We start from the raw sequence: 21,152 nt of genomic DNA, 5'->3' as shown, positions 1-21,152 counted from the left end.
TAGAGCTCCAATTTAAAAAAAAAAAAATTTCGTGATCTACTGACATTGTGTAGATTCATAAATTTATTTATTTATTTATTTATTTTTTCAACAGGAGCTTAAAATGCATCTGATGCATGTTAACGTGTTTTGAGGTTTTTTTGAGTTTTTTTTAGGATTTAGCCCAATTTAGAGTTTAGGGTTTAGGATTTTCGGGTTTACTCCGTAAACCCTCAACCCTAAACCCTAACCCCTAAACTCTAAACTCTAAACCGTTCATATTAAAAACTCGCTCTAAAACCCTAATTTCTAATTTCTAAACCATAATTACTAAACCCTAAACACTGTTTTTTTTAATCAAAAGTCATTTTTTCTTTGTTTTTTGTTAAGATGCATCTGATGCATGAAAAGCAGTTAACATGCATCAAACAGCGGATAACATGCCTCAGATGCATCTTAACGATCCAGTTAAAAAAAATTTATTTTTTTTATGAATCTACACAATGAAAATAGATACCAGCAAACTTTTTTTTTTTAAATCGGAGCTGTAGAATTAAAGATATAAAAATCACAAAATCACTTATCCCCTTATCCTAAAAAAGCTCCTTAGCGCTGGATCCTTCCCCTATATATATATATATATATATATATATATATATATATATATATATATATATATATATATATATATATATATATATATATATATATAGGGGCATGTTCAAACGAGAACCACAAAAAAGGTGAGAACTGTGAAAACTTCTTAATTTCATAGTTTTTATACATTTAAATGCAATTGTTCACATGTAAATGTTAATTAATGCTCATTTCATTGACAAACATATGTTCATTACAAAAAATTATATGTTAAACTGTTAATTATATAAAATGTCCACATGTTCACAAACAAATATGCACATGTGAACGAGAAACTATATAATTGATTATACTAGGCAAAGACCCGCGAATTAACGGGGTTTTTTTAAGAAATTTTTTTTATAGTAAAATAGAAATAACATGAAATAATAATTGATATTCAAATGTAACACGTTTAGAACACAAAAATCCATTTTGAGATTAAATACATGCTAACAAAGTAAATTAACATTTGTGGGTGTAAAAGAACCGGGTAAAACTCATCTTCCCTTTGTTACAGTCTGCAAAATACTCACTCACTTGTGGGTGCAATGCGACATAAAATGTAGTTGCCGCCCCCTGAAAATCAAAAATTCAAAAAGGTAGAATGTGGGTCACTTTCTTGAAAATTTACTCGGTTAAGAATTGAATAAACAAATGGTCTAACACCAACTTGTGGGATGGTTTTCACAAAGTATTTAGCGACCTAATTATGTAAACCTGATTCAAGAACACAATATGAAAAGGATAATATGCAATAATGAACATACATGTTCAGATAAAGAATCAATCTTTACCTTGAAGAAAGGCGTGATGACGTATTAGATTGGTTACATTGACACCAGGATGCAATAAGTTTGCAGTTTTATCTACTTCTTCTTCATGCTTTTCTTGAGTTATGTAAATATGATAAGAATGGACCTAATAAAACTAAATATGAATATGAATATTTAATTAAATAACATTACCTTAACAACCTTGTTAGCTCATTCACGTGCAGTACGTTGGCCAGCTTTTACACTCCATAGGCGCGTATCGGGCCATAACTGAATTAAATAATAAAATTAATTATTTTCTTCTATCTATATCTATACACTAAACATTGTCTACACCTAGTTGCAATGAACTTTGGTTGTGCACCTTGCTTGATCATTGATTTTGTCAAAGTCGATTTGTTTTTTTGCAAATTAATTACCCACGGATGACACATTAACTATTCTTCCTTCCTTTTCTTATTCACCCCGCGAAGAATTCTTCATGGTATCGAGTAGAAGAATTCAATTCTACTGCTGGATTCAAAATGTTCAAGATATTTGAGAAACTTGATTTTGATCAGCCTGACCCATACTAATTTCAATCCATAACTTGAATCGGTTACCCAACTCATGTGGCAACATTAAGCGTTTATAAAAGGTCCCTATTGACGAAGAAACATTTTGGGTCAACCAAACAAACCAACTCAACAAAATTACCTGTCTAACCCACATTTATGAGGTCATCACCCAACCCATATCTCATATGCCACTTCTAACTTTGATTCTAGATAAAAAAAAAAAAAAAAAAAAAAAAAAAAAAAAAAAAAAAAAGATACCTAAATGGTTTGGGGTGAACTGTAGTTCAATCTTGTACTTTAAGAGTGTGAAAGTTGAAGTCATGACTTCTGCATTATTACTTTTGACAGCAGGAAACAAACATATTATTTCAATTTGTCAATATCGATATAAAGGATATAGACCAAAATAGAACGATAAATGTAGCTCACACGAGAATGTTTAAAGGAAGCCCTGATGGCCAATACTCGAATGCAAAAGTTCTTATGGATGCTAGAGAGGTGAGATCTAACTCCATTGCCTGAACTTTAACATTAGGTGTTTCAGCAAGTATACTTTCTTTAACACATGTACACCGCATGTACACCGTGCAACGCAAGAACCAGTGTTGTAGTGATGTCTCTGAGCCAATACCACTGGAAGCTCCTAGATACATACATCAGTATCATATTAACAAAGTTACAATATGGAAATTTATGTCAAAAGTACATACATGAATATCATATTGACACAGTCTCTTTTAAAATTTAACACATGTACATTTTGACTTATGACTTATATCATGATAGTTTTACCTTTGACATAGATCAAGCTAATAGCACTGGATGAACAAAACAACCTAGCAAACAACGTAAATCATAAATGTTCAGTCAAACACATTGGTTGTCGCGAGTTCGGTGGCCAGGTAATGGGTATTAATGTTAGAATAAATAATTTGGGTTGGTTCGATTTGACCTATATATTCTTTTCTCTTTTACCTGAGCTTCATTAATAATTTAAGATTCGACAGTGATGACATTAATTCATTGAAGAAAGCCTAAATAAATTCTGTATGATAGTAGCTTAAGAGTTTAAAAACTCATTTATAAACCCTTCAAGTTACTTTCAAATTCAGCCCATTCGACCAGTTCCAATGAAATTTTACCCATTTGCAACCCGTAGATATAACAGAATTAATTAATTTCTTTAATGGGTTGAAACAACCACTCTGACAAATACCTTTGCTATAAGATTCTGATAGGGGATATATTCCTCTTTTAAATTTAGGTGAATGATATGCCCAACAGTCTCAAAAGATGAAGGAACTGTCATAACCTTTGGAAGCAAATCCTCTAAGACCTACAATTTTGCAAAGACATAACTCATAGCATCCCAAAATATAAACATCGTCAGATAAGCCACATTAAATGTTAAAAACATAACTTACAGTTGATGCAATTCAGTCAACTGTTAATATCAAGATCCTGATTGAGAAGATTGATTTGACTTTTTAACCCTACCCGAAAGAGAGTCAGTGGTGGATTCTCAAAGTTCTGAAAATTCAATTTAAACGAAGCTTATCAAATAAAAGCAAAACTTGCAACCCGTTTCTTATTTTCTCAAAGTTGAAAATTTAACAAATTATGACTCACGTAGAAGTGAAAAGCCCGTGTACGCACCTTTGCAGAAGTGTAGTGACTGTAAAAACCTATCAAAAACAACAAATACCTCAAAACATAAATTACCTAATACAAAGAAGGAACCAGAACAGTTCTTTCAACCACACCGAAGCTGCTAAACCCTTACCCAGACAGTTTTACTACAAAAGATGGAACCAGAACAACTCCATCAACATTTATAGGTGATTCAATCTTCCCATGTATAGAAATCTTTATAAATTAAAAATTTTCGCAGTTCTCGCCTTTTTTGTGGTTCTCGTTTGAACTTTTTACAATATATATATATATATATATATATATATATATATATATATATATATATATATATATATATATATATATATATATATATATATATATGTGGGAGAGATCAATGGATAAGCACTAATTTGGGGATAAGGGGATAAGTGATTTTTTTTTTATATCTTTAGTTCTATAGCTTCAAATTAAAAAATAAAAATTTTTGAGAATAGTATTCATTGTGTAGATTCAGAATTTTTTATTTTTTTATTTATTTTTTTTTATAATTTTGAAAGCAGCTTATCATACATCTGATGTATGTTATTAATGATCGATTTTAAAATAACTTTTTTACGTGCTCATGTTTGCGTTTTATCCATTATTTCTTAATTGAAGTTAAATGGTTTCAACAGTCGGACTCATAATCTATTCGTTAGTAATTAATACTAATGTTTTCTATACAAATGTTATCCGTAATTAATGAGTTTCTCATTGTAATTGTATTATACATTTGATAAGTATCAATACTAACATTATTGAATACTAATTTATACAACTGTCGTGCAACACACATGTTCATCAAATGGAGACATTGGTTGAATTGGTGTTTGGGATTGGCGTCTGACAATTAGAGGAAGGGCATTGGATGAATTAAGCAAGATTAATGATTTGTTATCTGTTGCGCCTAAGGTATCCGTTAAAAAGGACAATTGGGGTTGGAAGCTTCACATGAATGGAGGTTTTAAGGTGAATGTTCTATCGTCGTTAATTGATAATAAAATTCTTGAGGATGATAACCCAATGTCTTCGGCAACATGGATTTCATATTTACCGAAGAAGGTCAATATTTGCATTTGGAAATTAGCACCGAGGAAACTCGCAACTCGTCCAAATTTGATGAAACGTGGCATTAGAATGGAGTCAGTGTTATGTCCTTTTTGTGAAGGTGTTGAGGAAAGTCTTGATCACCTAACCTTGCCTTTCAAAAAAAAAAAAAAAGTCTTGATCACCTCTTTGTGAATTGCAAATTCATAACTCCTCTATGGCGAAATTTGTTATCTTGATGGGGTAAAAGTAATTCGTTTCAATTCCTAAGACTGTTTTTAACCAGGCGTCAGATTTCTCCCGTCATCCCAGTTGGCAAGTAGTTTGATGCCCTTGACGCCCCTAACGCGGCGTCAAAATTTGACGTCCCGGGCGTCAGTCGATAAGTTGACGGATGTGTCAAATAATTTTCAGCCAATCAGATTTCAGCACATATTTTTATATATTATTAATTAATAAATTATATACCCAACTACCAATAATATTTTACCACATCACCCATTCACAAATTTAACCCTCAAATTTGACACTCCCCTTTATTTAACTTCATCTCTTACCTTGTCACATCATCAAAAAGTACACTACTTGCCTTTGACATCATAGTCAGGGTTGAAAACAGTCTAATGGTGTTCAAAATGCCACGAGTGCAGCAAATTATCAATTTGGTCCGTCTAATGTTAACAAGGTCTTTCTAGCAACATGATATATCCTATTATGGTTGATTTGGAAGTGGAAAAATAGTTTGGTGCATTCCCATCTCGTTTCAAGACAAACGATTCTAATGGAAGATCTCATAGTGAAGTTGAAAGCTTTGTCTCATTTATGGATCTCATGTAGATCTAAGGTGCTCCACGGGTCATTTGAAGATTGGAGAATTGATCCAGTTAATTTTGTTGTTCCAGGATGATTTGTATGTATGGCCTTTGGCCATTTGGTGTTTCTCAATCAGTTTTATGTAATTTTTGGTGTATGTTCTTGCTCGCTGCTTGTGGGCTTTTTCTAATATAACTTTCAGCTTTCCAAAAAAAAGTTGTATATCATTACAAACTAGATTATAAACGGCCCGCGCGTTGCGGCGGGCACATTTAGGTTCGCCTTTGATGCAGTTGATTTGTGATACTGTTGGTGTTTTTGTTGGCCGTTTACAGTAACAAATTAGAAGTGGCTAAAGGGGGCCAATAGTGTTTACATTAACAAAGTGAAAGTGGCTACGACAAAATATGTAGTGTTGGTTAATGGCATTTGTTTCCGGCTTCACTCCTTTTTTTCCTTGGGTTGGTTATTGTCGCTTTATGGGGGTTACATTCTTCACAGATCTGGATTCTTTTCGGATTCTTGTTTTATGGTTGGGGTTCTTGTGTCTATCGCTCAAATACCTACAATAATCAATAGATGAAGCAATTAGTAAATCTAAAGTTTAGCCCATAGATACATATGCAATTACAGTTTACAATTACAATCAATAGATACCAAGAAACCACATAATCTTTTATAGATGCAATTGATGGTGAAAATTTTAAAATTTAACACTACAAATCACTATCAAGTCTTGTAACAACATTTTAAAACAACTCGTCTTAAACCTACTGCAAATTAGAAGGAAAGTACTGTGACTGCAACTTTATTATATTGTGATTGTATAATAGATTAAAGTAACATAAATGGCACAGCTTTAGGTTTTTCAATATGGGCAAAGTAGTAGCCCGAATAACATATTCCCTAAAAAAAAAAAATTAACATAAAGCAACAAATATTTTTGACTTACTTTGAGGATTGGACGAATTTAATATATCATTTGTGGAGCATGTTTTTGATCATTATCCACTCTAAGTTCTGGAATTCCCTTACGTGCAAACCGTGATATATGACAAATTAATCTTATGTAATACGGAGTACAATCTTTTTCAAAGGATATCTAAAGAAATGTCATTTGAAACATACGAATGGAAATATTAAAACTTAGAGACCCATCAGTGGCAATACTGATTTAGTTTTTAGGCAAAATTACATCCTAGTATGTTTATTACAATTCGAATGTCCTAAAGTATTTCTTGTAGATAACTTACATGGATATCCAGAAGCAAACAGACATCAGACATCAGTACGTAATGATCTGTGAGGTAGTTTAGCGTTGCGGGTTGATACACCTTCACTTCTATTTTTTTGTACTTGTGATTCGGACGAAGGTTGCATATAGCTTTTGGTTGTTCAATTCTGTAAAGATCAAAAGGTTAATAAGATGTAGTTATAATTATATTCATAATGTATTTCAAATAGTTTCTAAGAGGCTATTCCAGTCTGTTAACGGTCAGTTAAAATTCCAGCTGTTTCGGTTGGTTAACGGTCAATTGATTTGTTAGGGTAATTGAATGTAAAAAATAAAGGGATGAAAAGGATGGTAAAAAGAAAGACCAATATTTAATCCATACATGAAGCTAACAAACAACAAATGCATGCACAAAAACGCAGTATTATCAACGATAAATAATTATATCAGTCAAAGTTCCTAAGCATAAAATAAAACAATTCCACTAAAGAGTATTATCACTGAATTCGTACGTCCTATGAGCACCAATATTCAATCCGTATATTGTATTATGTATATGGCTTATAGTAGACATGGTACCATGAATATAATGTTAAAGGCGGTGATTTATCCATGAGCAAGACTATAGTAAAAAAAACGGTAGCGGAAACATTGGAACAATGAAGTGTTAATTATAACACTATTATTCAAACAATATCAATATCAATGGTAAATGAGAGTTTGCCAGCAAGAAATGTTATAAGAGAAAGACATAATATGCATAAATACTTTTGAAGTCTATTTTTTATTTTATTTTTGAACGGCGATTTTTTGACATCAGTAGATCATTTATTTCAACGACCCTCATCATTTGCACGTAACACACACGTTCGGGCGGAAACCCGAACCTGATCGACGGTACCCGGGGAACACATCCATTCGGGCAGTGGTCCGGGTAGAGGTCCGTGAACGAATCCGGTATATTAGTAATTATAGAAATCACATTAGAGGCAGAAAGTCAGTTATCTCATATTAATGCAATCTACTCTCAATGTGTTCTATATATATATATATATATATATATATATATATATATATATATATATATATATATATATATATATATATATATATATATATATATATATATATATAATTGTATGCATATCAGAGTTTTTTTTGCTCACCTGAGGTTGATGATTTCGATTACGGAGTATTAATAATAAGATGTTGATATGCAGTTGTCGACAGAAGTTCAATACAGCACAACTATTGCCTGAATAATATGCATGTTATGTGTTTATAATATAGAACGGTAGATAGATCAGCATATTTGATATCCTACTACGAACTACTTATGGCTAGTAATCTAACACAGATAACTACAAACAGATATATAAGAAATGAACTTGCGATAACATAAGCAGTAGAAACAAACGCACATGAGATAGAATTCTAAAGAGGGTTAATGTTCAAAGACATCAATAATAGATATATATGTTGCCCTAAAATGTAGAATGTGAGAAATTGTGTTATTGTTAGAACCTGAAGTATACCTTCAGAATTGAACACTCCAAGACTGCTATCGAGACTTGAAGAGCTAGAAGCTAACATTCCTATTCAAAAAAAAAAAAAAAACATAACATAAAAGATATTAGCAGCTGGAAGTTATATAAGAAACAAAAAAAAAAAAACATTACCAAAATAACAAATACTCTAAATTACCCTTGGTAACATCTTCATTATGATCAGGGAGCAAATTACCCCAGAAGCTATTGCTACCAATTAGCATAAATTAACACAACACTTGTAAATAGGAAAACGATACAGTATAAGTGACCCCAGAAAAAATAACAGAAAAGTAACACACCTTCAGAATTACCATATGTAGTTGACTTGCCCTCATAAGCTTTAGTATGTGCACCCTCACTGATCGTTGTATCGACAAAAGAAGATTCAGATCAGTTGAACACCATTCAAATATCACCTCCAGAATAAAACTCTTTTGCAGATTCCGTTTACTAATATTATACGTACAAAATTTCTTTGAGGATTATTCACAAACACCTTCGAAGCGAAGTTTATAAACAACAACTTTATTGTAATCATAAATAAATTACATAATAAAACAACCAAAACAAATGCAAACTACAAAAAAACACAAATCCGATGGAAAGAATTTTTTACCTTCAAATGCTTATAGGATGAGAGCAACAAACGATTCCAGTCAAAAGTAAGCACACGGCAGGAAAAATAACTTACGAACCTTCAGGCTGCAAAAAAAAGGAAAATAACGTGCAATTAACAACAAATTATAAAACTATCATCGGATGTATCCAACACATATTATCCAGCAACAAATTGTAGAATTATCAAACACAACAAAATCTTGAGATGAATTAGTGGATGTATCGAAAATTAGTTTTTGTTACATAACCTAACCCCTTTAGATCTTGAAATAACCCCTCTAGATCATTGAAAAGTTTCTTTTTTTAATGTTGCAGTCCACCTGCACCAAATTCATGAACCCGGATCCCAATTTCAGGCCAGCTCAGACCAGGGTCGTTCTTAACACCGAGCCCATTCATTTGCATTCTTATAGGACATTTGCACATAACCTACCGAATCATGAAAGGTCGGGATGGATTTTATACCACGTTTTGAGAGCCAAAAGTGAGAAAGAAATCGAAGGGTAGAAAGTACATCTTCGTTTATCACCGATCACCTGAAGCACATAGCATTAATAAGCAACCTACAAAGGAAGATAATTACATATTGTAACTTAAACAATGTAAGCACAACAACAATCAAAAGGAAATCAATCAAACAACTTGTTGCAGATAGACACCTAGGTAGACTAAAAACGCACCTCATGAATGATAAACTTTATAGAACAAAATTTCACGCTTACAAACCTTACATGTAAACACAAAAACATATATTTATATGTATATTGTTATACCTCAGTTAATAGTGGACTTCGGGAGAGGCTTCGCAGTGGAAGAACAACATGCCAATAAATCATAATTTCAAAGCAAATTATTCAAAATCAAATAAGATAACATTTTAAGTGAATTGATAGCAAATATTTTACCTGTATTCACATGTATCATCGAAATACTTCTCGGAGTATTGGATCTGGGCATAACTAATAAAATTAAAAAACTTTGATGAAATTAGGGATACATTAATGGTCTATAATGACGAATTAAGCAAATAGTGTGTAGTTTTAAGTGAAAATTAAGAAATATAGTTTATAGATTACAAACCCTACATATATCTACCTGTTGGTATGTATGTGAAATAGAGCGGAGTAGCGTGATTGATGAAAAACGTTGATAGCAATTACAACGGCGACAGCGGCGCAAACGGCAGCGGTGATGGCGATGCAAACGGCAGCGGTGACGGCGACGCAAACGGCAGCGGCGACGATGAGCGTTTGAGATGAAGTAGCCTGAGATTTGAGATTCATAGTTCAAGATACAAATTTGTGTAAAGACTGGGTAGAGAGTTAAATAAGAAAAGAGTAGGTGAAGATGTGGTGGTGAGTAAGAGAGATGGCGGTGATTTTTTTGGAGAAGATGAAGAAGGTCGTGGAAGGGAAGGAGGTTTTTAAGGGAGAGGTGGAATGTCGTTTTGATGGTTTTAGCAAAGGGAGCTACAGTTTTTTGGGGGGACTGGGTAGAGAGTTAAATAAGAAAAGAGTAGGTGAAGATGTGGTGGTGAGTAAGAGAGATGGCGGTGATTTTTTTGGAGAAGATGAAGAAGGTCGTGGGAGGGAAGGAGTTTTTTAAGGGAGAGGTGGAATGTCGTTTTGATGTTTTTAGAAAAGGGAGCTACAGTTTTTTGGGGGTGTTTTAGTTTATAAGGATGAGAGATGGCGATGATTTTTTTGGAGAAGATGAAGAAGGTCGTGGAAGGGAAGGAGGTTTTTAAGGGAGAGGTGGAATGTCGTTTTGATGGTTTTAGCAAAGGGAGCTACAGGTTTTTGGGGGGACTGGGTAGAGAGTTAAATAAGAAAAGAGTAGGTGAAGATGTGGTGGTGAGCAGTGTTTTAAAAAACCCGATTACTCGTCGATTAATTCTCTATTAATTATTTTTAGAAGCAATCCGTTTCGATTTTCAAAAATTCGTTTAATTAAACGGTCAACGTCAATTGATGGATCCAAATCAAATTTGGTAATCAAAGTCAGTTAAAGTAAAAAATGGTTAACATTTTAACATTAATTTAAACTAGAATTTTATAGTTTTGAAGCAAAGTGAACAATTTTAGACAATTATGTTAAAAATTATTTTTATATTTATGATTTTTTTTCTATAGTTACACATATAATTTTTAAAATTTAATATTTAAATGTATATAGTACAATCCGATTAATCCCCGAATTGCCGATTAATCCTTTCAAAGTCCCGACCGATTAATCCCCGAATAGCGAATTTTGCAACCTTGGTGGTGAGTAAGAGAGATGGCGGTGATTTTTTTGGAGAAAATGAAGAAGTTCGTGGGAGGGAAGGAGTTTTTTAAGGGAGAGGTGGAATGTCGTTTTGATGTTTTTTGAAAAGGGAGCTACAGTTTTTAGTTTATAAGGATAATATTTAGTGATTTACAAACTTACAAATTAGAATTAGAATTATAATTAGAATTAGAATTAGAATTAGAATTAGAATTAGAATTAGCACTAGAACTAGAATATAATCATATTAAAAAAATACTCCGTAATAGTTTATTTAATTATTTTTATTCTATTTCTGTATACTAAATACTCAAAAGTACGTTTTGTTTGTTTTGTTACGTAAGATCTGAACAACAAATTGAGTTAGGGCTCTTTCCCGTAACAACGAATTCAAGTCTTCACCAACTCAAAACTCTACAAAGGTAAAATCAATCAATCAATCAAATCACTTTCACCATCCCTACTTACATAAATCTGTACAATTTTCTGATTTATAACTTCATTCATCATCTTCGTTTTCATATAGGTTCCTTTACTTATCATTCTTATCGTGTCTTGCATTTTTATAAACGTGTAATTTGCACTCGAATCGCTCTTTATTGCAGTTGCATAGATTGAATTTCAATACGAAATTGAGCAATTCTGACTTAAAACTGTGTAAGTATATTCAATTTCGAAATAATTGAGTACCGGATCAAGTTTAGTACCTTCATTGAATGTGTAGAGGCTAGTATGATACCTGCACAAAGCAGCTGATACTTTTTGGTATGTTATCTCTGTTTTTGGTGCATTTTAGGGTTACATTCAATAAAATATGGAGGTATAGATATGAATATGATCTAAGTTGGTAATTAGGTTGATCTCACAAGTTAGGGTATCTATAGATTTTGTTTTTTGTTTGAATAATGCTGTCATGGAAGGTTGTTGCTTGTCGTTAGATATAGAATGAAGGCTGTATATGTTTCCTTGTTGCTTACAGATAGGATACATCAGAGTAAGGTAAGGTGTAAAAAGATCAATGCTATTGTGTAGATTAGGATTAGTGGATTAATAATGATATAGGTCTTAGTGTGTTATGAATACAGGTTGTAGTGCGTTATGAATACAGTTCATAGTGACGGAAGACAGTCACTTGATCTGATTCTATGATTAAGTGAAAACTTCGCTACAGGACTAATGATAATAATGAATGATCTTTAAAAGAATACAGGATTGTTTTACTAGTCTTACGTAAGGGTATTGTTTCTAGTCTTTTGATTGTTTTTTTCTTGAAGGAAGACTGCAGCTTGATAAGATTTTTGAAATATAAGTTGATTAGAAGTCTTGGCATGATTTTATGTTTTATGGTATTATGATATCGATGTTTTAACACACCTGCTACAAATATACAGACAACTGATGATATAAATGAGTATAGTTACATACCTTCAATTGAAAGGTAAAATCCTACAGTTACAAATTGATTAAAAGCATACTTTAGCTAATTTTATTAATCTTATTCACAATTCACAATTTTAGACGCTTAGTACTTCATCACTGATAAAATATCCTTTTAGATTAGGTTCTATTTTATCGTTTCTCTCTATTTTCATTCTACCATTTTTTTTATTACCATATTTATATTTATATTTTCTTCATGCAACTTGAATGAGATATACTTTTCTATTTTATTCCTCGAGTGACATCATATAATTATATCTAAGAGAATTCCGATTTCTGTCTAGGGAGAATCCATTTCTAATTATTCTTCCATTTATCAGTGCTCATATTAATTCTTCGCCAACTCTCATGCATCAGTGTCTCACAAGAAAACACTACATACGATTCATCAAGGAGTACTTAAGATTAATCGTTTGATACTACTTAGATACCTTCTGAAATATAGCACATTAATAGGTGTTTAGAAATGCATCTATCTTATATGGACTGTCAGTAATTTCAAACTAGTATAAGCACATTATATTTTCCCAAATAGGGAATACGTGGTCCAGTGTTCACCGTGCACATGTCTTTTCCCTAATTCAATCATTGCTAAGACTTGATGTGTACCACCCGTTCTAACATTTATAGTAATATCATTGCTGCTATTGTTATTATTATTACTTATTAATCATTAATGATCCTAAGTATGCTATCGATTGCAGGGTCATAACCTGGGAAAGCCCTAACTTTTTAAGAAGAATTCACTATGGCTGCGTCAGAAGAGAACAATACACTATTCCCAATCTTTATCTTCTCTTTATTGGCTCTGCCTTTAGTACCATACACTATATTCCAGTTGTATCATTTAGCTACAAAGAAGGCTAGGATCACCAAGTGCCAATGTTCAGTCTGCTTGCAGTCTGGGAAATATCACAAGTCCGTTATTAGGCGTGTCAGTATTTTAACCAACCTTTAAATTATTATTGCTAGGTTTTAATTAATGCATCTCCTGATTTTTTTTATTGGTTGTGTTAACAGATATCGAACTTTTCAACATATAGCAACTTGACTCTTGTTTTGCTTTGGGTGATCATGGTGATGTTGGCCTATCACATAATAAGTAGCAGCCATGAGGTAATCTGAAAACTATTCACAGTGACACTCGTGAAGCTGAAAACCCCTAATCTAAATTATATTAGCGATCAATAGGTAATCAGTCTTAAATATATTTACGGAGAATGAATATATATTTAAGTACAACATTTCTAATTGCCATTAAAATGAAATATTGACATATTATTAATGTTATCAAGTGTTGTTCTAGTATTATATAAGTTTATAACAAGAATAAGATTATTGTTTAACGATATTGTCAAGATAATCTTTATATAATTATTTGAGATATTTATTTATTTTTATATATTATTTATTATTTACATTGTTTATGTTTGTTTAAAAAAGGTTAACATTCATATTGTCTGTAGACACATTATTGATTTAAAGCTAATATGCATATATCTTTTTATTGAAAACACACGCTGCATTACGAAGTGGTAAACTAGTATTCTATTATAGCATGGATATCTATAAGTGCTGAATGAGGGAGCTTTTTTTTAAGTCATTTTATGTTCATGCCATTAAATATCCATATTCGTCCTTTTTCTTGTTTGACAGGTAGAAATTTTTGAACCATTCAGTATTCTTGGATTAGAATATGGAGCTACGGATTCCGAAATCAAGAAGGCGTATCGGAGACTTTCCATTCAGTACCATCCAGATAAAAATCCGGATCCAGGTTGACGGGTCTTCTTAGTTTTTGAAATTATCCATTCTGGAAACATTTCTTGATGTTATTGACATAAAGTTGATAAAATTTTCTTTTTGCTTCTGTAGAGGCCCACAAATATTTCGTGGATTTCATATCGAAGGCTTATCAGGCTCTAACTGACCCAATATCACGCGAGAATTTTGAGAAATATGGTCATCCTGATGGTAGACAGGTATAACTTGTTGACTTCTTTTTATAATTCTTATTGAATTCTAAGATTGGGTATATATGATAAGTTGTTTTGATCATAATTGTTTATGCTTATGTTTACAGGGGCTTCAAATGGGTATTGCCCTCCCTCAGTTTCTACTGAACATTGATGGGAAGTCAGGCGCAATAAATCTACTTGGGATAGTTGGGGTTTGCATTATTTTGCCCCTGGTGATTGCTGTTATGTACCTATCTAGGTCATCCAAATATACCGGAAACTATGTCTTGAAGCACACATTATCTGCATATTTCTATCTTATGAAGCCGTCTTTGGCTCCTAGGTACTAATTACTTATGACTCTCATACTTTACAATTAGACGGTTCCTGACTTGGTGGTGCTTGTATTTTCATATGGATATATAATATCATATCTTATTGTGACCTAAAATTCACAGAAATCAGCTCTAAATGTTTGGATTAACATGTTTATTTTTTCTAGTCATCTGATTGTATTGGGGCTAGATACTCAGTTTTGAATACTCAGTTTCATTACAGCTGCAACAAAATTGATTGTGTAACTATGTAGCATAAATTGACTTTTTTACATGTTCTTTTAACATAATTTGGTAGGTTTTGTTAATTCTCATGTAAAAAGTGTCTCAATTTCTTAATAAAGATGTCATTTTGGACGTATGTATCTTTAATGCCTATAATAGTTAGAATTTTTCACGCTCGAACATATGGTTATTTGATTTCGTATGTTTTTGAAATGTACAATCTAATTCAATGTCTACATTTAGCTTTAATTTGCTTTTTTTTTTTTGTTTACAGCAAAGTCATGGATGTTTTTATAAAAGCCGCCGAATACATGGAAATTCCAGTTCGTAGAAGCGATGGAGAACCCCTTCAGAGACTATTTGTCCTTGTCAGAAGTGAATTGAATTTGGATCTTAAAAACATTAAGCAAGAACAAGCTAAGTTTTGGAAACAACATCCAGCTTTAGTGAAGGTTATTTTTCATTTTTGTCTATCGTTAGCCCTCTTTGTGTGTTATAAAATATTTGATACTTGCTATTAACATTGCTTACAAACTTTTGACTACAGACCGAGCTATTAGTTCAAGCTCAACTAACCCGTGAGACAGGATGTCTATCTCCATCCTTGCAGCAGGATTTTAGACGTATACTTGAGGTTGCTCCTCGCCTTCTTGAAGAGTTAATGAAGGTTTGTCTACTTTTTCTGTATCTTTGAAAAAGGTCATGTGATGTCTTTCTTATGTTTCATTTACAATTTAACATGACGTGATAACAATAGCCAACAAAGAATTTTCATCCTTTTAGAATTCTTTCAAGGTTAAGTGTTTGAAATGCATCGAACTTGACCCATATGTACCAAAATTTATTAATTTCTAATTGTGTATTGAACTCTTGATTAATGCTTTTGTATGTATCTAACGTGGCACTGGTGTTGATGACCTCTTATCACATGTAAACTGGTGATATCTAGTTTTGATGATGTGGCAGATGCCATGGCAAGGTTTATATCTGCCACATCAGCAAAAATCCCGGGTTACCTTATGTGTCAAGTAAAAATGATATACTAAGATCATTAATGTTTGAAAGTTCCAATATTTATTCACCTTTTTTTTATGGGTATCGTTTTTCCTATTATTGCATATTAAGATGCTATATATCTATGGTTAAATCTTGTGGCAATTTTTTATAATTGAAGGTATATCTTTCTTGTTGTAGATGGCAGTTTTACAGCGGCCCCCACATGGTCATGGGTGGCTGAGACCTGCAATCGGAGTGGTCGAGCTCTCACAGTGTATCATACAGGTGGTGTTTGCTTACACTTTTGTTCTTATTTCCAAATAACAAATAGAAATATCACACCTATCTAGTTACCGACCGTTATAATGAAGCTTATTCTGTAGTTGCAAAGAAAAGCAAAGAAGGCCACGCCAGTTTTAATATAAAACATAGTTCAGAAATATATAAAAACGACAACTGAATGAAGGGCAGATTACCTGAAAGATTCAGTTTTCAAACAATTAAGTTTGTCTGCTGTCTACATTTTCTTGGTTAGCAGTTTGATATCTACAAAGAGAGATTTTATTAACGTTAAAGTAGTTGCATCTTTTGCTCTAATAGAGATGGTTATATAAAACGATTGGTTACATAACATCCTATACATAGTTTGTCGAAAGTTATACTTGTACAAAAGTAAACTTATACTCATTGTAAGTTTACACCTTTAGTTGTTCAAAAATTATACTAATAATTTATTGAATCTGTTCATTTGTCGTACCATCACCAAGATGACTTAGTGATTATATAACTCTCATTTTATATAACTCTGTATCTGACATGGTGTTTATAGCACTCTTAGTTGGTAATGATGCCAAACGATGTGACACTTCTTATGTCCTTGTCCTTTACATTTCATTTGAAACTTACTGTAGAAAAAAATAAGATCTTTTGTTTCTATCTTATAGTCTTATTTATTTATAATTTATTTCAGCTTTTCCATTGCAATTGTTTATTATTTTCTCGATGTTACATGTAGGCAGTGCCACTCAGTGCAAGAAAACCTGTTGGAGGGTCTGTTGAAGGAATAGCCCCTTTTTTGCAATTACCACATTTCAGTGAGACTGTCCTTAAAAAGCTTGCTAGAAAGGTATTTTTTAAACATGAAACTATATCTTAAACTTTTTTATTTAAAGGATATTTTTTAATTATTTAGACAATTCTTTATTTAAAAATTATTATCTTATTATTTTAATAAGAAAGACTTGTCTCCTTCTCATATTTAAGACATCGTCTTTTCAAAAAATTTAAAAAGGATTCCCCGTTCTGACTTAAACTATGTTTACCTGCCTATTTCGCCACACGTATCATATATCTTTGGTTGTAATCTCTCATTATCCTTTCTTCGCTAGCAGAAAGTGCGTACTTTTGAGGATTTCCGAGACTTAAACCAACAAGAGCGTGCAGAATTACTAACAAAGGTTGCCGGATTTTCGGTATCCCAATCCCAAGACGTAGAAACAGTTCTAGAAATGATGCCATCCATCACATTTGACATCAAATGTGAAACCGAAGGTGAAGAAGCAATACAAGAGGGTGACATAGTTACAATGCGAGGTTGGGTCACACTTAACCGTAACAACCACAAGGTTCGAGCCCTACCACATTGCCCTGATTACCCTTTTCACAAAGAAGAAAACTTTTGGTTACTTTTAGCCGACCCAAATTCCAACAGTGTCTGGATATCACAAAAAGTCAGCTTCATGGATGAATCTGCAGCTTTAATCGCTGCTCCAAAAGTGATCCGTGAATCAAAGGAATGGGCCGGAGCTAGCCCAAAGGAACTTAATTATGCTGTTAAGGAAGCAATTGAGAAAGTGAGGAACGGTTCGAGATTGGTTATAGGTCGGTTTATGGCTCCTGAAGAGGGTACTTATAATCTGACCTTGTATTGCTTGAGTGACTCGTGGCTTGGGTGTGATACGAAGATGAATATCAAGTTAAAGGTTTTGAAACGTACAAGAGCTGGGACAAGGGGTGGCGTTCAGGTGGATGAGGGTGCAGGGAATGAAGATGGGGTTGAAGAAGAAGATGTGGAGGAAGATGAATATGATGATGAGAGTGAATATAGTGATGATGAAGATGATGTTGAACATGAAGAAGCTCAAGAAAATGGTGATGATGATGATTCTGACAACAAAGATGATTAGAGTTAGCTTCCTTTTGTACTTGCTTTTCTTACTTTAACTTGTACTATTTTAGCTATAAGTTATATTTTGTGTTTACATAATTAGATTCTCCTTTTTTACAACTCATATGAGTTTATTTTGTTTGACTCTTAAAATTTGATAGAAATATGTTGAAAACATTTACAAATAATATGTTGTGCTCCAAAATAAAAGATACTCTTTTAAGTCTTTGAGACATCCATCTTGTATTGCTTGAAAACGTTGACGGGTTAAACCTTTATTTTTCCCCTTTCGTCCGGATTGATTCAACTTGCTATGTGAACTACTTACTACTCGCTTTGTGAGTTGTCCGTAATCGTGCGTGAACCTCCATGGCCGCAAAGGGGCAACTTGTTTTGCAGATAAATTATACCTTCTTATGGTTTGAACCTGAGACATGTTGGGTAGATGGGTAGTTAACCCTAGTTGTAGGTTATGCTACCCCTTAGGTTATGCGAAGAACACGGATCAAATCTGCTTGATTATGTTGATGTGTTTTTTAATGGCCAAAGAATGATTATGTTATAAAACGCTCCCTAGTAAGGCGCTAAGAGAGAAATTACAAAGGCATACCAAGCCATAAGTACCAATTGGAAACTAAATGACCTCTATTCTTAATTCAACGAAAAGTAAGTAATCTAATAACATCAAAAAGACTACTTCTAGAACAAAAAGAATCATTAAAAACAATGTTGTTCATCCAAATCGCCCAAAGCATAGTGATGACTGAAGCAATAATTCGGTTCTTGCTGAATCTCCAAATTGCCCAAAGCATGTTGATGTTAATGAGATATGATTATGCACGAATGTTAGTAATGTAAAAGATCGTGGCCAAACAGAAAATAACAATTGGATAGAAATAAAACAAGAAGCCAAACGGCTTATTATTTCACGTAAATAATAATAACCAAATATCAACTGAATAATTCGTTTCAACTAAAACGATTTATATGCTAAAGATAAAAAGAGATAAACACTAAGAAATAGAAGATAAACATGAAATTTAAAAAATCATCCTAATCAAATTGCAAGTCGGCAGCTTATCTGTTTTGTTGACTTCATGCAATAGTCACACCATGAGCCCAATAGGTGGCCCAACTCCTGTCTCTCCAAAATAATTATTCAACAAAATTGGCCCAATACTACAAAACCCATTATTAGTATTAATGGGACCATATTCTGCATCAGTTAGGATTTAGTTGTTGAACTATGACCTATGTTCAGATCTTGTTTTGAACATCACATGAAGATTTGAGAAATTGAGTTCATGTAATGAAGATGAAACGAGAATGATATTGGTGTACATATTAATCTGAAATAATATTTGTTTGATTCTGATTTTGAATAGAATGTAAAATGAATATAAATCGGAATTGGTGTTGTGTTTTCGGAATCCGAATGATAAAAAATTTCGGATGGATTTTCGGATGAAAATGTTATTCGGATATATTTTGTGTTTTGGATTAAGATTTGAAGATTTTGTGCGTTTGGAATTTTATGATTTTCTGTAAAAATTTTTGGTAAAACCTACGAAGATCTTCATATCTTCATGATGAAGATGATATAGATTTGAAGATTTTGGGAGGAATCTTCATACAAATGCGTACATATTCAAGGATCTTCATACGTTTCATTGTATGATAGGCTCTTATATCAAATGTGAGACCCCTGGGATACGAATATGCATGAAGATCAAATGAATATTACACAATTAACCACATGAATGTAGAGTGTAACACCCAAATATTTATTGTACATTAGAGTTTAAATGATGTACGTATAGTGGGTAAAGCGTAGCGTAAATCGAAAAGCTCAGAATCTGCACAGACCAGTGTGCACGCCGCGCACCATAAGGTGAGCGCGCCGCGCACTATGCCTGCGACAGAATTCTGACTTTTTCTTTTTGAGTTAAATGAAGGGCATTTTGGTCTTTTCACTTGAGGCTGGATTTGAGGTCTTATCAGCTGGGATTGGATCCATTGTTGGATCATTTTCACATCCACAATCACACTCTCAACTATCTAGAGAGAGAGGAAGGGTTCTAGAGAGAGGAAGCTCCATTTGGAGAAGAAGAAGCTCAAATTGATCAAAAGCTCGGGTTTTAAAGTTGTTCACCTCGTTCACGGCTACGTTGTGGTAGTATTAGTAAGTTCAAACTCCGAATTTCATTGTTTGATTTTGATATTCAAGTTAGGGTTTGAACTTGAATTGTAGAGAAACTCATTTAAACTCTTGAAGTGAGTTTAGTGATGCTAGTAATCGGGTTTATTGTTGTTGTATTTGTGATAATGGAATAGGTACTTTCCATTTGACGAGTTGCGGTTTTCGGTAGCATTCATCAAGGCGACAAGGTGAATGTTAATATCCTATGTGCATATGTATGTGTAGGATGGGTGCGGGTCGGGTGAAGCGGTTCTCGGTTATAGAGATCACTTCACATATAGGTGGATGATGGACTCTTGGAGTTTTGAGTCTTGGTGTACGCTTATGCGTTTTGGGTTACCACCCTCGGGGTAGTGAATATCGGTTTGCGCGTATTCACGATGACTCGGTTGTTCGGTCATCTTATTGTTGTGGTAGTGAATATCGGTTTGCGCGTATTCACGATGACTCGGTTGTTCGGTCATCTTATTGTTGTGGTAGTGAATATCGGTTTGCGCGTATTCACGATGACTCGGTTGTTCGGTCATCTTATTGTTGTGGTAGTGAATATCGGTTTGCGCGTATTCACGATGACTCGGTTGTTCGGTCATCTTATTTTGGAGGTAGTGAATATCGGTTTGCGCGTATTCACGATGACTCGGTTGTTCGGTCATCTTATTGATGAGGTAGTGAATCTCGGGTA

The 21,152-nt window shown here is 33.2% G+C and overlaps 2 protein-coding genes and 1 long non-coding RNA gene across 21 annotated transcripts; 1 reads left to right on the top strand and 2 right to left on the bottom strand.

Annotated features, from left to right (window-relative positions):
* Positions 1-1,043: 1,043 nt before the first annotated feature.
* LOC139857003 (uncharacterized) lies at positions 1,044-3,725 on the bottom strand. 2 transcript variants are annotated; one of them, XR_011762294.1, is made up of 9 exons: positions 3,578-3,725; positions 3,373-3,478; positions 3,165-3,284; positions 2,741-2,784; positions 2,378-2,591; positions 2,207-2,286; positions 1,584-1,661; positions 1,413-1,505; positions 1,044-1,194 (listed from the first exon to the last, which is right to left on the bottom strand). It is a non-coding gene; the product is annotated as an uncharacterized lncRNA (long non-coding RNA). The 2 variants fall into 2 exon arrangements; XR_011762292.1 differs by having other exon boundaries at positions 1,413-1,500.
* A 1,959-nt stretch (positions 3,726-5,684) lies between these two features.
* On the bottom strand, positions 5,685-10,655 carry LOC139856950 (uncharacterized). Of its 16 annotated transcripts, none has more exons than XR_011762258.1 (11): positions 9,980-10,655; positions 9,790-9,843; positions 9,658-9,685; positions 9,350-9,420; positions 8,883-8,968; positions 8,566-8,716; positions 8,421-8,473; positions 8,252-8,311; positions 7,883-7,971; positions 6,736-6,883; positions 5,685-6,045 (listed from the first exon to the last, which is right to left on the bottom strand). XR_011762258.1 is itself a non-coding variant. In XM_071845691.1 (6 exons), exons 1-5 carry the CDS (start codon positions 10,165-10,167, stop codon positions 8,923-8,925), a joined length of 387 nt encoding a protein of 128 aa, XP_071701792.1. In that variant the 5' UTR covers positions 10,168-10,655; the 3' UTR covers positions 8,489-8,716; positions 8,883-8,922. The 16 variants fall into 16 exon arrangements, 2 of the variants coding, with proteins under 2 accessions (XP_071701792.1, XP_071701799.1); XR_011762261.1 differs by having other exon boundaries at positions 8,421-8,467; XR_011762272.1 differs by having other exon boundaries at positions 8,578-8,716.
* Positions 10,656-11,443: 788 nt separating this feature from the next.
* Positions 11,444-18,509, top strand: LOC139856933 (dnaJ protein ERDJ2A-like). 3 transcript variants are annotated; one of them, XM_071845658.1, is made up of 12 exons: positions 11,523-11,571; positions 11,755-11,806; positions 13,294-13,523; positions 13,610-13,705; positions 14,246-14,366; positions 14,465-14,571; positions 14,673-14,890; positions 15,382-15,559; positions 15,655-15,774; positions 16,302-16,388; positions 17,119-17,229; positions 17,495-18,509. In XM_071845658.1, exons 3-12 carry the CDS (start codon positions 13,338-13,340, stop codon positions 18,287-18,289), a joined length of 2,019 nt encoding a protein of 672 aa, XP_071701759.1. In that variant the 5' UTR covers positions 11,523-11,571; positions 11,755-11,806; positions 13,294-13,337; the 3' UTR covers positions 18,290-18,509. The 3 variants fall into 3 exon arrangements, with proteins under 3 accessions (XP_071701745.1, XP_071701759.1, XP_071701753.1); XM_071845644.1 differs by lacking the exon at positions 11,755-11,806 and having other exon boundaries at positions 11,444-11,571; XM_071845652.1 differs by lacking the exon at positions 11,523-11,571 and having other exon boundaries at positions 11,790-11,914.
* Positions 18,510-21,152: the final 2,643 nt, after the last annotated feature.

This window comes from Rutidosis leptorrhynchoides, chromosome 1 (assembly GCF_046630445.1).
Source record: "Rutidosis leptorrhynchoides isolate AG116_Rl617_1_P2 chromosome 1, CSIRO_AGI_Rlap_v1, whole genome shotgun sequence".
Classification (NCBI taxonomy): domain Eukaryota; kingdom Viridiplantae; phylum Streptophyta; class Magnoliopsida; order Asterales; family Asteraceae; genus Rutidosis; species Rutidosis leptorrhynchoides.
This window is presented reverse-complemented; position numbering and strand designations above follow the sequence as displayed.

What these genes read in the sequence shown, in the direction of transcription:
- LOC139856950 (XM_071845691.1), bottom strand. Translation starts at nt 10,167, where the DNA reads ATGAATCTCAAATCTCAGGCTACTTCATCTCAAACGCTCATCGTCGCC. An exon ending in TTTCACATACATACCAACAG is followed by an intron (nt 9,844 to 9,979) that starts GTAGATATATGT and finishes TAATTTTATTAG; the next exon opens with TTATGCCCAGATCCAATACT. An exon ending in GATGATACATGTGAATACAG is followed by an intron (nt 9,686 to 9,789) that starts GTAAAATATTTG and finishes TCCACTGCGAAG; the next exon opens with CCTCTCCCGAAGTCCACTAT.
- LOC139856933 (XM_071845644.1), top strand. Translation starts at nt 13,338, where the DNA reads ATGGCTGCGTCAGAAGAGAACAATACACTATTCCCAATCTTTATCTTC. An exon ending in ACAAGTCCGTTATTAGGCGT is followed by an intron (nt 13,524 to 13,609) that starts GTCAGTATTTTA and finishes TTGTGTTAACAG; the next exon opens with ATATCGAACTTTTCAACATA. An exon ending in TTCTTGAAGAGTTAATGAAG is followed by an intron (nt 15,775 to 16,301) that starts GTTTGTCTACTT and finishes TTCTTGTTGTAG; the next exon opens with ATGGCAGTTTTACAGCGGCC.